This window comes from Notamacropus eugenii, chromosome 7, assembly GCF_028372415.1.
Source record: "Notamacropus eugenii isolate mMacEug1 chromosome 7, mMacEug1.pri_v2, whole genome shotgun sequence".
In the NCBI taxonomy this organism is placed as follows: domain Eukaryota; kingdom Metazoa; phylum Chordata; class Mammalia; order Diprotodontia; family Macropodidae; genus Notamacropus; species Notamacropus eugenii.
Genome location: NC_092878.1, coordinates 132709706 through 132724268, shown reverse-complemented (window position 1 = coordinate 132724268; position 14563 = coordinate 132709706). Strand labels below are relative to the sequence as shown.

The 14563-nt window shown below is 37.7% G+C and overlaps 1 protein-coding gene across 2 annotated transcripts in view; it reads left to right on the top strand.

Annotated features, from left to right (window-relative positions):
• The window catches only part of UNC5C (unc-5 netrin receptor C), a 396611-nt gene that overhangs the window by 271421 nt on the left and 110627 nt on the right, over positions 1–14563 (top strand). For both annotated transcript variants that reach the window (XM_072622972.1, XM_072622971.1), the window contains exon 4: positions 7450–7553. In XM_072622972.1, coding sequence (XP_072479073.1) covers positions 7450–7553 — 104 coding nt within the window. The remainder of the gene's footprint in view (positions 1–7449; positions 7554–14563) is intronic.

Below are 14563 nucleotides of genomic sequence, written 5' to 3'. Positions count from 1 at the left end.
ACTCACGGACAGGTCTAAGGCCTGTCAGTTACCCTCGAGCAGATTAAGCCCATTTGTTGAGAGGGTTTCCTGGGGTGTGGCTGCGCATGCTACAGCTTCTTGGAGACACAGGTGGGAGCTGAGTGAAGCAGGTAGACACTAAAGGTGAATGAGTCCTCACAGCAGAGATGCTTGTCCTCCTGAACACCCCATACGTATCATTATTATTGTTCTAATATGCAATATAACAAGATAAGCATATTCAGGAGGTTAAATTAAATAGAAAGCACATTTTTATAATGACACTTCATATTTCTCCAGGGCTTTCTTAGCTTTTAGCAGTGGCAAAGGGGACATTGAGCAAGCTGAATCTCAATGAATTGGAAGGCAATGTGGGGCAAGACAGGCAGAGACAGACACACAGAGAGAGAGAGACATTTAATATCAAAATATCAAAAAGAAATCCATCCAAATGACTTCTAGAAGTTGAGATACAGAACTCTGTATTGCTTTTAAAAGAATGGAACAAGATTGCCCCTGGAGAATACAAGTTGGGTCTGTCTTGACCTCAAACCAGATAAGTTTCCTAGCAACAGATAAGGAAGAAGGTGAGAAAAGGGGGTGTGTACTAGGGAGGTGAGAAACACAGACACATGCTTGTATTCTGTTTTGCTCTCCAGAGGCACGTGGCCTTCAGTTGCTGGTCTATCAACCAGGTGTGGGGAAGAAATAGCGAAAAGAAAGATAAAAAATGCCATTAAAAGACCTCTGTGTTCTAAGCTCAACTCGTTACTTCCTACTCAGATCATGTGCTGTTATATTTATTCTGGCAAGAGTTTGTTCTTGCTTTTTCGTTGCCCCTCTGCATCCATGGCAATATCATACCTTCCGCATGCCCGTCTGCAGGTGTGCCAGATCTGAGGGTTAATGGAGGTGTCATTTATTCCAGCCACTTGACTCAATGGAGCTCCTTTTTCAGAGTCCTGTTTCTGGCTAGGCACAAGGGGGAGGGGGTGTTATTGTGGTCCCTTTTCCAAATGGCTGTAAAGTAACTCAGTGTTGGTGGATAATTATATTATTAAAGCCACTATAAGACCCAAGTCTTCTGACTCCTAATCCATTCAGTCATTAAGTACTTATTAAGCAAGCACTGAAAGATACATGTATAAAGAGGGAAATAATCCCTACCGGCAAAGAGCTTGCATTCTATTAAAGGGGTTGACAATTATATATACAAATAGATACTGTATAAATATAAAATTAATATATAATCATTTGAGGCCTGTCAGTTGCCCCTCAAGTTGGTTTAGCCCGTTTGTTGAGAGGGTTTCCTGGGGTATGGCTACACATGCTACACAGCTTCTTGGTACCAAATGTGCAAGTTGAGTGAAATAGGGGGACACCAAGGGTGAATGAGCAAACTTGATAATTAATAAATAAAATTAATAAATAAAAATATATGCCTGTGTATACACACTTACAAATACTCAAAGTAATTCAATAGAAGGTAGTTTGGAAGAGAGGACACTGGCACTTGGGGAAATCAGGAAAGACGGCTTGAGGTATATCTTAAAGGAACAGAGAGATTCTGAGAGGCAAAGACAAGGGGGGAGTGCATTCCAGGCAACTGAAACAGGAGATGGGAGCATCATGAAGGGGAAAAATAAAGGCAAATTTGGCTAGGTCACAGAGTGTGGGAGGAAGAATAATGTCCAATAAGACTTGAAAGGTAGCTTGGTGCCAGGTTATGGAGAACTTTGAAAACTAAAAGTAGGAGTTTATATTTTATCTTGGTGGCAATAGAAAATCAGTGGGATTGGATGAACAGGGGAGACACATGACCAGATTTGAACTTAAGAAGATTTCCTTGGCACTAGTATGCAGGATAGACTAGAATAGTCAAATCAAACCAACAAGCGTTTAGTAAGTGGTTACTGTTTTCCAAGCACTGTTCTGAGTGCTGGAGAAATAAGGATGAGCGAAAAGAAAGATGGTCCCTGCTCTTAAGAATTTCCTAAGAGGGGAAGATAACATTTAAAGCATAACACAAAGCTGAAAAGGGAGGGAAGGGAAGTTAGGTGGAGGAACCACAAAAGTATCTAATGTGGAGCATTGTAGGGAAAGTCCTGATTGAGAGGACTATAGTCTGGAAGGGAAGACATGGCCAGGCTAGGCAGCTTCCTTTAAATGATAGTTCTAGGAGGATCCAGACAATCAGGAGAGGCCACTGGGACTGAATGGGCCATGTAATAGTCTAGGTAGATGAGTGCCTGAACTGAGGAGGTAACTGCCTTAATTGGGAGTAGGGTTCTGACACTAGAGATGTTGAAAAGATGGAAAGATTTTGCAGCTGTTAGTTATGTGGGTTCAACGAGAGTAAGGAATCCAGGATAATGGTAAACTTGAGACACTGGAAAGATGGTGGTACCTTCAACAAAAATAGGGAGTTTGGAAGAGGGGAGAATTTAGGGAGAAAGATAATGAGTTCTCATTTGGATATGTTAAGTTTAATGTATTTGACATGTTTAACAAGTTTAACATGTCTGAGACATTCAGTTTGAAATGTCCAATAGGCAATTAGTGAGTGACATGAGACTAAAGCTCAGGGGAGACACTGCAGCTGAATATAAATTTGAAAGTCATCTGTGTCTAGATGACTGATGAAAGTCATCATAGAAAATCATAGAGATTAACTGATGAAAGCCGATGAAGATACCAAGGGAGAGAGGCAAGAAAGTATAAAGGAACAATAAGGAGACCCAAAGCAGAATGTTTTCACTATAGAGTTCCCAAGTTCCTTTTGCTACACCTACTGAAAAGAGGAAATAAGACAAAATATATTTTATGTGATATAAAATATATAGGAAAATTATAGTCATATTAACTCCTAATTAGGAATTTCTATATGGTAAACTGTATGCAAATAATCAAGTACATATGATAAAATGCTAAATGTATGTATATATATTATGTATACATGTGTATGTGTATGTATGTATCCATGCATATATACATACATATACATATGTGGGTATGGTAATATACATGATTTAAAAACAAAAACAAATTCTTACATAGGATAAACAGCAAATGATGGAAATAATCACTGACACCTAAGACCATAAAAACATAGTGTGTTTTAAAATTTATGAAGCACTCTATATACATTATTTCATCTAATCCTGACAAGAATTCTCTCAATGACGCCCTTTGGTTCTATCTAATACCTTTTGTATAGTCATGTTTGCAGATCAGGAAATTGAGGGTCAAAGAAGATGAATGACTTCGGTATTTCCCCTGCTATCTAATCATCCAGCCTCTTCCTTCTTACCTCTCCCCTCATCTATATTCATCTTTTTCTTGCGTCTCTTCTCTGCCACCTCCAACACATCTTTCACTCAGTTGCCAAAATCATCTTTCATGCCCCACTCCCCTCTCCCCCGCCAGGTTTCATCTCTTCTATGAAAGTTTTCCGCATGTTCTCACCTGGAAAAAATCCCTCTCCTCCTAAACCTCTCATCCTACTTTACCTGTTCAATGAAATATTGTCATTCTGAAAGACTTGTTTTCCTGCTGATTTCTGCCTGAAAAGTGTCCACCATGTTTAATCATTTGTCTGTCTTGCATTAGCTCTGCCTAGAAAGAATCTTGTCTAAAAACAAAACAAAATTTTTTAAACAATCCTTTACACCACTGCTCCAGTTCCTGAAGAAGAAATGAACCTCATAACAGAGCTCCTCCTTATCTACATCTAGGTGTTGATCCATTATGCTGGATTCCTGAATATGCTACAGGAGTTTCCTGGACAAAATTAAAAGGGCTTTTCAGGAAATGTTACCTTATGGGAGGCTTTTGTCTCTTTTAAAATGAAAACATTGTAGCTATTAAGTAGTGGTCCAACAATTAAAATTCAGACATTAAAATATTATATTTGATTATGCAAAGAGACCTCAAAATGCAGATATTCTGAGATATAGTTTCCACTCTGTATTAAAATCCAAATTCTTGATGGTTTTTTGATAAGTGGACACACACACACACACACACACACACACACACACACACAGAATAACCATTAAGAAGATAGATAAGCAGTAGCGTACACCATATACACAACTGGACAATTTGTACAGAATTTGTAGTCTCCATGGCCCCCACTTTTTGAATATCTAGCTTCATTGATACTAATAAACATTTTTTCTTGTTTTGAGGACCTCTAACTCAGTAGTCATAAAGACGACATCCTATCTATCCAGAAGTGGGGAAATCTTATGATCCTGAAGCAGTTGTCTGACTTCTGACCTCACTGCTCAACTGAAACTATTCTCTCAAAATTACCAGTGATCTAATTGCCAAATCTGATAGCCTTTTCTCAATTGATGCATTTTAACATCATTGAAGTTTTTGACATGGTTGATCACTCTCTTCTCCTTGGTAGTCCCCTCTCTGCATTTTCTCTGCCTACTCTGCATGCCTAAAATGCCTCCCTCTTCATTTTTACCTCCTGGCTTCCTCCAAGACTTAGCTAAAATTCCGCCTTCTGCAAGAAACCTTTCTATGTCCCCTTTACAGCTTGTGATTTCCTTCTGGGATCAGCTCTAATTTACCATTTATATCTGATATTACATAATTATTTGCATGTTTTTTCCTTCATTAGAATGTGAGGTTCTTGAGGATGGTTTTTTGTTAGTTTCTGTATTTTTTGCCTTTCTTTTTTTCCCCAGCACTTGGCAAAACTGCTTGGCACATAATAGGTGAATTTATAGCTAATGACTGTTGACAGATTGCATAAGTCTGTACCATCAAGGGTGTTTTCCCCCATCACACAGATATCTTCCCAACTATCCTGTGCTTTTGCTTTGTGACTCAAGAAAGAAATAGCAGCTCTCACATACAAAATATTAAGAAAAAATCTTAACAAGGAGTTTCTCTAGTGAACTCACACTATACAGAGGCATCATAGAATCATGGGTTTAGAATTGGAAGGGACTTACAGATCATCTACTCCAATCCCCTCATTTTATAGATGAGGCTTCAGGAGGTTGTGACTTGTCCAGGTTACACAAGATTCTAAGTGTCAGAGGCAGGGTTTGAACCTGTTTTCCTGACTCCAAGTTCAGCATATTACTATGCCATGCAACTTCTCCAGGTACAATAAGAGAGACAAAATGGTAACACTGAATAGGTGCAGAACACCAGCTATTCTGTTAACTAGAAGTATGACCTTGGGCAATTCATTTCAACCCTCTGGGTCTCAGTTTACTCCTTTACAAATCAAGTGGAATTCAACTAGGTTATCTTGTAAAGTGACTTCCAGTTCTGTGAAAAATGAATTCTGTTCCATTACTTTCCATAATTATCAACTCAGTAATTGTCCCTTTCCAAGAGTTTCCATTCCTGTTTTTGCTTACCAAAAAGTAGGAAGTCTTTTGGCTATGCTAGTGCAAGATCATATTTATTCCAGTCTTCAACTGAGGACAATTCCCATAGGATTAATTGTACCGCAAAATGAGAAGCTTAGGTACAGATTTCCTCCAGAGAACCTTTTAAATGAGTCACTAGTAGTTACCCTGACAGAATCAGCATTATATTTAGAACAACATGTGGTTTGTGAATCATTGATTTAATAGGCTGAAATGATGCCTCCTGTGTATTTAGAGTCTAGGGCGAAGGAAAATAGAAATAGAAATAATTCTCAAAATTAATTTCATCTGAGAAAACTCTAATAATTTATCATTGTAATGAATTGAACATGTAAAACATTATCTGTGAATAATATCAATACTCATCGTTATGGATGGGTATTATCTTTAAAGTGAAGTACTTTTTCAAAGTACTTCTATCTATCTAAATTGTTATGAATTTCCACAGCAACCATAGCTCCTGACTGATTGGGGAGAAGTTAAAGACAATATATTTTAGCCATGATAAAAAGATAAACTCTTTGAAGGCAAGAAATGTTTTGGTTTTTGTCTTTATGTTGCTAGAGCCTAGCACAGTGCCACCCACTTGAGGGGTGGAGAACCTGCGACCTTAAGGCCAAAGGTAGCCTTCTAGGTCCTCAAGTGTGGCCCTCTGGATTCAGTCAAAGGGCTACACTTGAGGACCTCAAAGACACAGGTTCTCTGCCACTATAGTAGATGCTTAGTAAAATGCCTGCTGACTGATTGAATGGTAAATTAATTGATGGATAAAACTTTGCATAGCATTTACACAGCTCCCTGGCTTTTAGATGGAGCTATTCTGAAGCTTCATCAAGCTTTGCAGCCCCTAAGATTTATAATTATAAAAAACTATAAAACTACATATCTGTGTCAGTTGAAAGAGCTTCTGTACCAGGAATCCCTACAATCCCTACAATCGGGTCTAGACTTTTATTCTTCTCCCTTCACCTAAATCTCTTTCCCCCTCCCACCCCCCTAAAAAAAAACAGAACTTACCTTGGGTTTTTGCAGATCTGACCCAAAAGACTCCAGGAATACTGAAACATTAATATTTAGTGGAAAGAGGAAAAGAGTTGTGTGTATAAGAAGCTGGATGGATATAGAAAGAAATGATAATTAAACCTGTTAAGTCAAGATCAGCTGAGAGGCAAGGGGGATGCAGGTGGTCAGTATCATTGAGTAAATTGTGCTACAGAAGACACTAATTTGCAGCCACTTTCATAATAGCTACAAATGCTCAAAAAATAAAAATACTAAGGAATTCAAAGAGGAAAATATATTATAACAATTTCCCTTAGCAAACCTACAGAATAGTTCATATTTCATTGAAATAAATGGCTTTCTGGTAAGAGAACCTCCTTCCACCAATCTAAATCCACTACTGTTTTGTCTTGGGGAGTTGGGGTAAAGGGAGGGGTGGCACAGACACAACATGTGTCAGAGGTGAAATTGGAACCCAGATCTTCTTGACTGAAGCTGGCTTTTTATCTATTATATCCTCCCCCATCCCTCACTCTCACAGATACACAATAGCATGCTCTGATTAAAAGCCTGAGTGGCAAGGCTCTAATAGGTAGAGAATTATTAGGCTTGATAAGAAAACAGTTTAGAGATTATCCAGAACTGGAAGAGATTTTAGCAGACCTTTAACATATACTGGTACTGCTCCCTACAATTAGTGTTTCGACAACATTCACTGAGGCAAAAATGTAGATCTAATCCATATGGGTATTTGTATGGAACATTGTACATAGAATATACCTATATACATATATATTTATATATGTTATACCAATTTATTTATACATTTTATACGTGTGTATGTGCATATGTATATGTTTATATATATAACGTGTGTGTGAATCATAATTCCAAGTACAAATTACATGAATCTCTAGTCTAACAGTAATAATGACAGCAGTCATAAAAACAGTATTACTAACACCGCAGGTTGCCGCCATACTTTCTAACAGTGAACAGCTGTTAGCCTAATTGAAACACACACTGTTCCACCTATATTTTCCAGATCTTCGCAAGACTTTTGAACAAGAACCTTTAGGAAAGGAAGTGTCCTTGGAACAGGAAGTCTTGCTGCAGTGTCGCCCACCTGAAGGCATACCCATGGCTGAGGTGAGTGACTAACAATTTCCTGAATTTAGCAACTGGCACTTAGTTACCCTAACTGAGGCCTAATCCATGGCTAATGGTGCAGTGAATTAAGGTATGGCATGATAAATGGGTGATAATGGAGTCCTAACTGCCTGCTGCTGGCAGAATAGATTGATTGGGAACTGATTGATGACTTGGGAGTCAATTAGAATGCCCCACTGGACAGGGCTACAGGCAACTTAGTTTTATTTTTTTTTATTCCCTTTCAAGAAAATGGAACATTGCAGTATTTTATCTGGCACCTGGTAAGTAAACTACCTGATAAGATATATGAATGTGCCACTGTTTCTTTTTTCTTTTTCTTTTTTTTTGTCATTAAAAGAACGGGATCTGCTGGGGCAGCAGCAAGTTTAAAACTATATTCCTGTGAATATTTTCATGATTTTATCCTGACTACACACTGACTTGCCAGAGCCATGTCTACATGCTAGCAGACGTTTGTTTGAGGCAAGGAATTAGCTAGTGCATGTGTGTGTGTAGGTGTTAGGTTTTTAACTTGGGGGATTTCAGCCCAACATTTATTGCACATGTTTATTTCTGCTGCAATGAAAGAAATGGTACACACAAAAACCTTCTGAGCACATGTCAATAAATCATTCCAGGTCAAATCCTTCTCCTAGTTATCTTTAACAACCAAAAGTGCTTTTCCCATATGTAGACATGTTTATACACGCTATTGTTTAAGTATCATACTCTGGAGAGGTCTTCCCAAACCTTGAACAGGACAGTGAGGAAAAAAATCAAACTTCTAGTGCTGGTTATGCTCATTGGTCATTTAAAATCTTACAACTCATTCCTCACAGACCATAAAGGAAAAAAGGCTACTCTTTATTGAAAATGTAGTCACTTATCTCAGTTAATGACCTCTAAATGAAAACATTCACTAGGTCACCAGAGCAAAGGGTTCTGAATTCATTTCCTGATTAGGAAATTAGCAGTTAACTTGTAAACTGCTAATTACATTGCATTACTTGAAAGTTTATTATTTTCAGTGACTTTTATTTCCTCTCTACTGTATACAAGAGATCACGTCTAAGTAATAAGTTGAGACCAAGTTAGAATGATTTATCAAAAGCATTAAGTGTTAGATCCCTGTTGCACAAGAAGTTAGGACTTCTGAGCACATCTCAATTTTCAGAGAACAAAGAACTGACAATTAACAAAGCAGTAACTCTGTTACTCCACCCCCTTTCCCATTTTAGAAGGTGAAGATTGATTTCACTTTAAAAACTATCAATAAATTATTTAAGAACCCCACGCCAATCTGGCTTTGTTTGGGGGTTGACATTTGCAATTGAACACGTCACATGGAAAACACATGAAACACTCTTACAGATATTTTTATTACCTTTTCAAGAAGAGAAATACCTTGAAAGTGACATTGCATGGTTTTTCTGGTATTCTTCTCAGATCTGAGATATAGCCATGATAACAGCTACTTCATGAAACAGTGAAAAACCTAATGCCCTGGACGTGAGATCATCAGTATGATTTAGTGTGATTAGTAGGAAGGCTATATTTTTCTCTGTTGATACTTCATTTGTAGATGTATCTAACTACATCTGTCTCCTTAATTGTACTTTTTTGAAATCTAATGCAAACCTCTTCCATTATACTACATTAAAAACTAAAATATATCATCGTAGTAGCATGTATATCTATAGATATATGATTACAACTCAACGTATCTCTAAGTGAACTGATCTCAGCAAAAATCTCCAGTGAGAAGAGATCCTAATAATTACACGTCTTTTCTAAGCTCCATAACAGAGTGGTGTAGTTTGTCAAGTAGTAAAGATTCATGACTGCAAGCTAATTGGCTGTGAATTTTATTTGTACCATCGTCAGGGAAGAGACCAATTAACACTTGGCAAGCTCAAAAATCATATACCCATTTGACACTAAAAAGAAGTATTCTTAATGGGTTTTTCCTTTTCGTTTTTGAAGTCAGAAGAGAGACCAAGCACGCTTACTGGCGAGCAGCCTAAGACAGCTTCTGTGTAGACTCTTTTCAACACTATTATAATCACAAAGACCAAAGGCTAATGAATATCTTAATGTGACACTTTATTACTGCCATTTGTTCAAGAGGGTGAGATAAATTAAAAAAGGAAAAAGATGAAGGGTAACGTGGTAGGTTGAAGGATTACATGATTACTTTAATTTAGAGACGGATGTGTTCTTTGTTTAATACCTCATTTATTTGTTTGAAGAATATTCTTAAAGTACAGAAGCATCGTTAAACAGAAGTGTAACTCTTGCCCATGGATTTATAGCTGAAAGGGACTTTAGTCCATACCCCTCATTTTTTAGATAAGAAAACTGAGGCTCAGAGATTAAGTGACTTGACAAGCAGAGTAATTATCTGAATTAACCTTCTCTGGAGCCAAAGTCAAAAAGTTACAGAATCTTCCAGAAGAGCAGCTGTTGTGGCAAAAGAGGCAAGAGATTGAGCCTTCTTTTAAAAAACAAATATTTCACAATGATAAAATATTCCAGTGCGAGACACATAGTAGGTTCTCAAAATATATTTATTGTTTTTTTTTCATTGCTGAATGATCTTTAGTACATCAAAATCATACGAATACTTTTTTATAGGCTGAGAGAAAACACACACCTTCCACTCTTTCTGGATATTCAGTGGTATCTTCCCCTCCATCCCATTTCAGGCCAATGAATATCTAATGCATTCCATCTGCATATCTTCCAGCATCACAATAATCTGTTATTTTTTTCTCCCTCTTCAGTGCCCTTATTTTTGTAATTTCATTGTTTCATTTTTTTAAGGTACGTGCTTTCATTGGATAAATTTAACACATTCCGTGATTAAGACTACTTAGAATATTAAGTTCTAAAAAAAATGTTTTAACTTTAAAAATTCTTTCCTAAATGTTGTTTTACTAGCCTCAGTTGTTGAGCAGGCTTTGATTTTCTTTACTACTTTATTTTAGCTTTTATTAAAGACCTTTGATATCATATCTTTCAGTATAGATTCTCTTTTCTATTTGACGCAAGGTAGATATGGGTATGTAACCAACTCCCTGAAAAGTCACCAAGATGCAGCAGACTGGTTAAGTCTATTTTGAACTGTGTATAGAATAAAAGCTTTTTGAGGAGCACTGACTGATTCATTTGGGGGGAGGGGAGTATATCTTTAATGCTTACCCCTCTAGGAGGTGCTTCTTAAATGCTCATTTAATTGAGTCGAATGAACATACAACTTTTAGCTTATATGGAAGTGAGAATACAAGAAGAGGAGACACCTACTTTTCAGTCGATCAACAAGCATTTTACTATGGGCCAGGCACTGTTATAGAGTGCTACAGGGAAACAAAGAGAGGCAAAACCCCATTTCCTGACCACAAGGAGCTCACAGTCTAACAAAAAGACTTTGAAGAATTTCTTGATAATTTTTAAATGGCCTTTCCAACATATCTACAAATTCCACACCAATCTGAGGCTTTGTCTGGGGTTGATATTTGCAACTGAACATGTCACATGGAAAACACATGGCAATACTCCTCCAGGTATTTTCATTACCTTTTCAAGAAGAGAAATACCTTGAAGGTGACATTGTATGATTTTTCTGATATTCCTCTTACATCTCAGTCCACCTTCATAGAGCACCTGTCCTCTTCATGTATTTTCACAGTGGTCATTATCCATTCCTATTCACTGGTTCCAAAAGCAATAGCATCTGAAAAAAATAAACTTCAACTTTGTTCCTCTGCAATAGCAAGGTTGGACAAAATCCATTCTTCGAAACCATTTCTGGATCTCCTCCTTCTGAAGCCAGAGGAAAGGTGATGGGGCAAGAACCAGGACAGGTCACTTTCTTGCTAGTTGACATTATTTATGTCCCTAGATAAGGGCAGGACATACTTCCTCTCTATCAGTTCCCCCACTTCAGTTCTTTGACTATCCTTGTGAAAAATAGTGATGTGGAGAAACCAAGCATTGGTTACACAAGTGTAAGAACCTTCGGTTAAGAATGAGCATGCTAATGGTATAACATGAACAGGCCTTGCTGCCAAGTAGTTATCAGGAATTAGGATTTCTCTTGCCAAGTGGATTTTACTATCACAGACCTTGGGTCTGTCTGACCACTGCCTTTGACACTTACCAGCTTATGATCATAGTACAAGTCACTTGACCTCCTGTAGCCTCAATAGCTTCAGCTCTAAAATGGTGAAAATGATATTTGTCATAACCACTTCAAAGTTATTGTGAGAAAAGAATTTTGCAAACCTTGAAGGGGTATGTAAATATTAGCTATTATAATCATTACACAAATGTGAGTTATCATTATGAAGAAAGAAAATTTAATATTTATGACATAAACATATTCCCATGTAAACTTGAGATAAAGAACAAGACATTAAGAGAATAATTTATACACCCTCCTTATAACAAATGCTGACCAAAATCAGTCATATAAAAGCTCATTGATATTAGCTTTGTTTCACAAGGAGAGGTAAAAAATTGGAACAAATATGCAAAAGGATAAATATCAGCTCTTAAATTATTTTAATTCATGTCTTCTATAATTGTTCAAATTGAGTGTGGGGGCATACACCTGCTCTCCCTATTACCAGGGGAGACTGAGGCTGGCAGATCTCTTGAGTGTGAGAGTTCTGAGCTGCAGAAGTTCTAAAGTTGATCCAGTGTTCCCACCAAGTCCCAATATAGGGATCCCCTGAGAATAGAGGGAGGGTCCCAGCTGCCTAAGGAAGGTCAGTCAGCCCAGGGTAGAAAAGGAGCATGTCAAAACTCCTATGGCAATTACCACTTGGATCAAGTCCATGAGTGGCTGCTTCACTTCCAGCTTGAGCAAGATAAGGAGATCCAATCTCAAAACAAACAAACAAAATCAAATAGAATTTCTTCAATAAATCTCTATAATCTGGAGTCAAGGATCCAGATCCTATCTTCACTCTAATGATGTGGCCTCTTCACTTTTCATAGATATACCTCCTCAGTTTCTCTAGAAAGTAAAGTATTAACTGAGCCGCTTATTTTACTTCCAGAACAGCAGAGTGGTCTGCTGTGAATCTGTTCTGCTCATTTTTGCTCATGCTACAGATAAAACAAAAATGTTGAGATCACATGGTGAACCAGGAGGAAAAAAAATAACACTCAGAATACAGAATTTCACCTAATTGTCTCTTTTACGTAGGTCAGAGATGGAAACATCAATGGATTTAAAATTAGTTAATATGGCATAAGAAACAAAACTAAATTTTAATCGAAAATGTGTGATTTGTCACACCTTTAACAGGGGGATAATTGCCTCACTAATTATCATTGAACTGTCTCTCATAGGAGCTTAATTGGAAGAACAGAGAACAGTGTACAGCTTAGTGGCCCAGTTGTATTTAGAAACCTTCATCATATTTGTCAACATTTGCATCTTTAATTAGCAAGTGGGAAAAATATGGGTGGAGTGCAAAGGAATAAATTATTTTGCTGACTTCAGGTAAATGTGGAACAGACTCTTTTCGACTGATGCTGCCAGGGGATAAAAAGCTGGTAGCAGCAGGAGACTTTCATATATTTGGCATCAAGTGGTCACCTCCAACTAACTGATTATTAATGAAACTGCTGTTTGCTTTGTATCATCAAGGTGCTTCATGCTTTGCTGCTGTTATCTCCTTAATTGAAACTTCAGGTGCCTGAATTTCCATGCAGGTGTATTGTCAGCTGACAGCATTTTGTATGCTCTGCAGGCAAAAGAGGTTTTATAGAGAAATATAGAAAAGGTTGACCTGAATTCTGATTGGGGGGCGGGGAGAATATTGCTTTTCAATGCCCAGTGATCTCAGTCAGAATTTCTTACTGGAATGAGGAACTTTTCATTGTGAGATCATTGGTCCTATGGTTAGGTTTTGAGTGTTTTCATCCCTTTTAGTTCTGGACCCATTATTTCAACTGTATTTCAACTGTATAAGTCCCCAACATAGAAACTTTTTCCAGCCATGCAGATTGGCAACTTTTCTGTAACAGACTCTCAGACTGTTAACCAAATGCCAAATATTACCTAGCTAGTGCAAGATCTTAAACCTTCTGGTCTGCCTTTAGGGGCAAGAGTCCCTTTCCTCCACTGATAGTCTTCTTGAACCTATCGGTTAGTACATTGCTTTCCCTTTTAAATCTTCCCATCCCAGTGATACTGAACCTATAACTGCCAAGAATGTCCCCACTTTCCACCCTCCGATCCTTCTCTCTCCTTATCCACTTCAATGCTATTCACCCCCATCACACACAATATCCCACTCTAGATCTACCTGCCTCTAAAATTAATAATCAATCAGTTAACATTTATGAAGCACCTGTTGTGTGCCAGGCACCATGCTTAGTACTGGAAGTTAACACATTTCTTTTTATTTTAAACCTCACCTCTTTTCTTCTTCTGTCATTGACTGACTCCTGACTCCCTCTGTATGATACTGCATCACTGACTTAACCTTTCTGGTGCTGCTTGTACCATCTCTTATTCACCCCAACTCATTGGTCCCAGAGAGAGAGTCAGAACACTCCATGTTCCCCAGGACCACTTCCAGACTCTTCTACTGTTATCACTTGGCAACCATTCCACTCTTAAAATTTATACTATCTAAACTGACCACTCAATTCAGATTCTGCTCACTCTTATCTACAAACCCTCAGAAATTCTCACTCCTTTCTCCATAAATTCAGTACCAAGCTCACAGTTTCCTTCATCTCAAGTCCTCAGACATGTTGGTGTTCCTTAACCATCCAATTTCTCAATCCATTCCATTCACATGAACTGGTTCTTTTTCTACTACAAATATACAAAAATGATAATACTTTTTCCTCACTTGTCCATTAACTCTGAAACTTATTTATTCTATAATAGCCTATCTTGCTATTTCCCCTTGTGCCTCACTATTCCTAAATCTGTTCTTCATCCCTATTATTTCCAATCCCTCCACCCATCAATACTTTTCCAG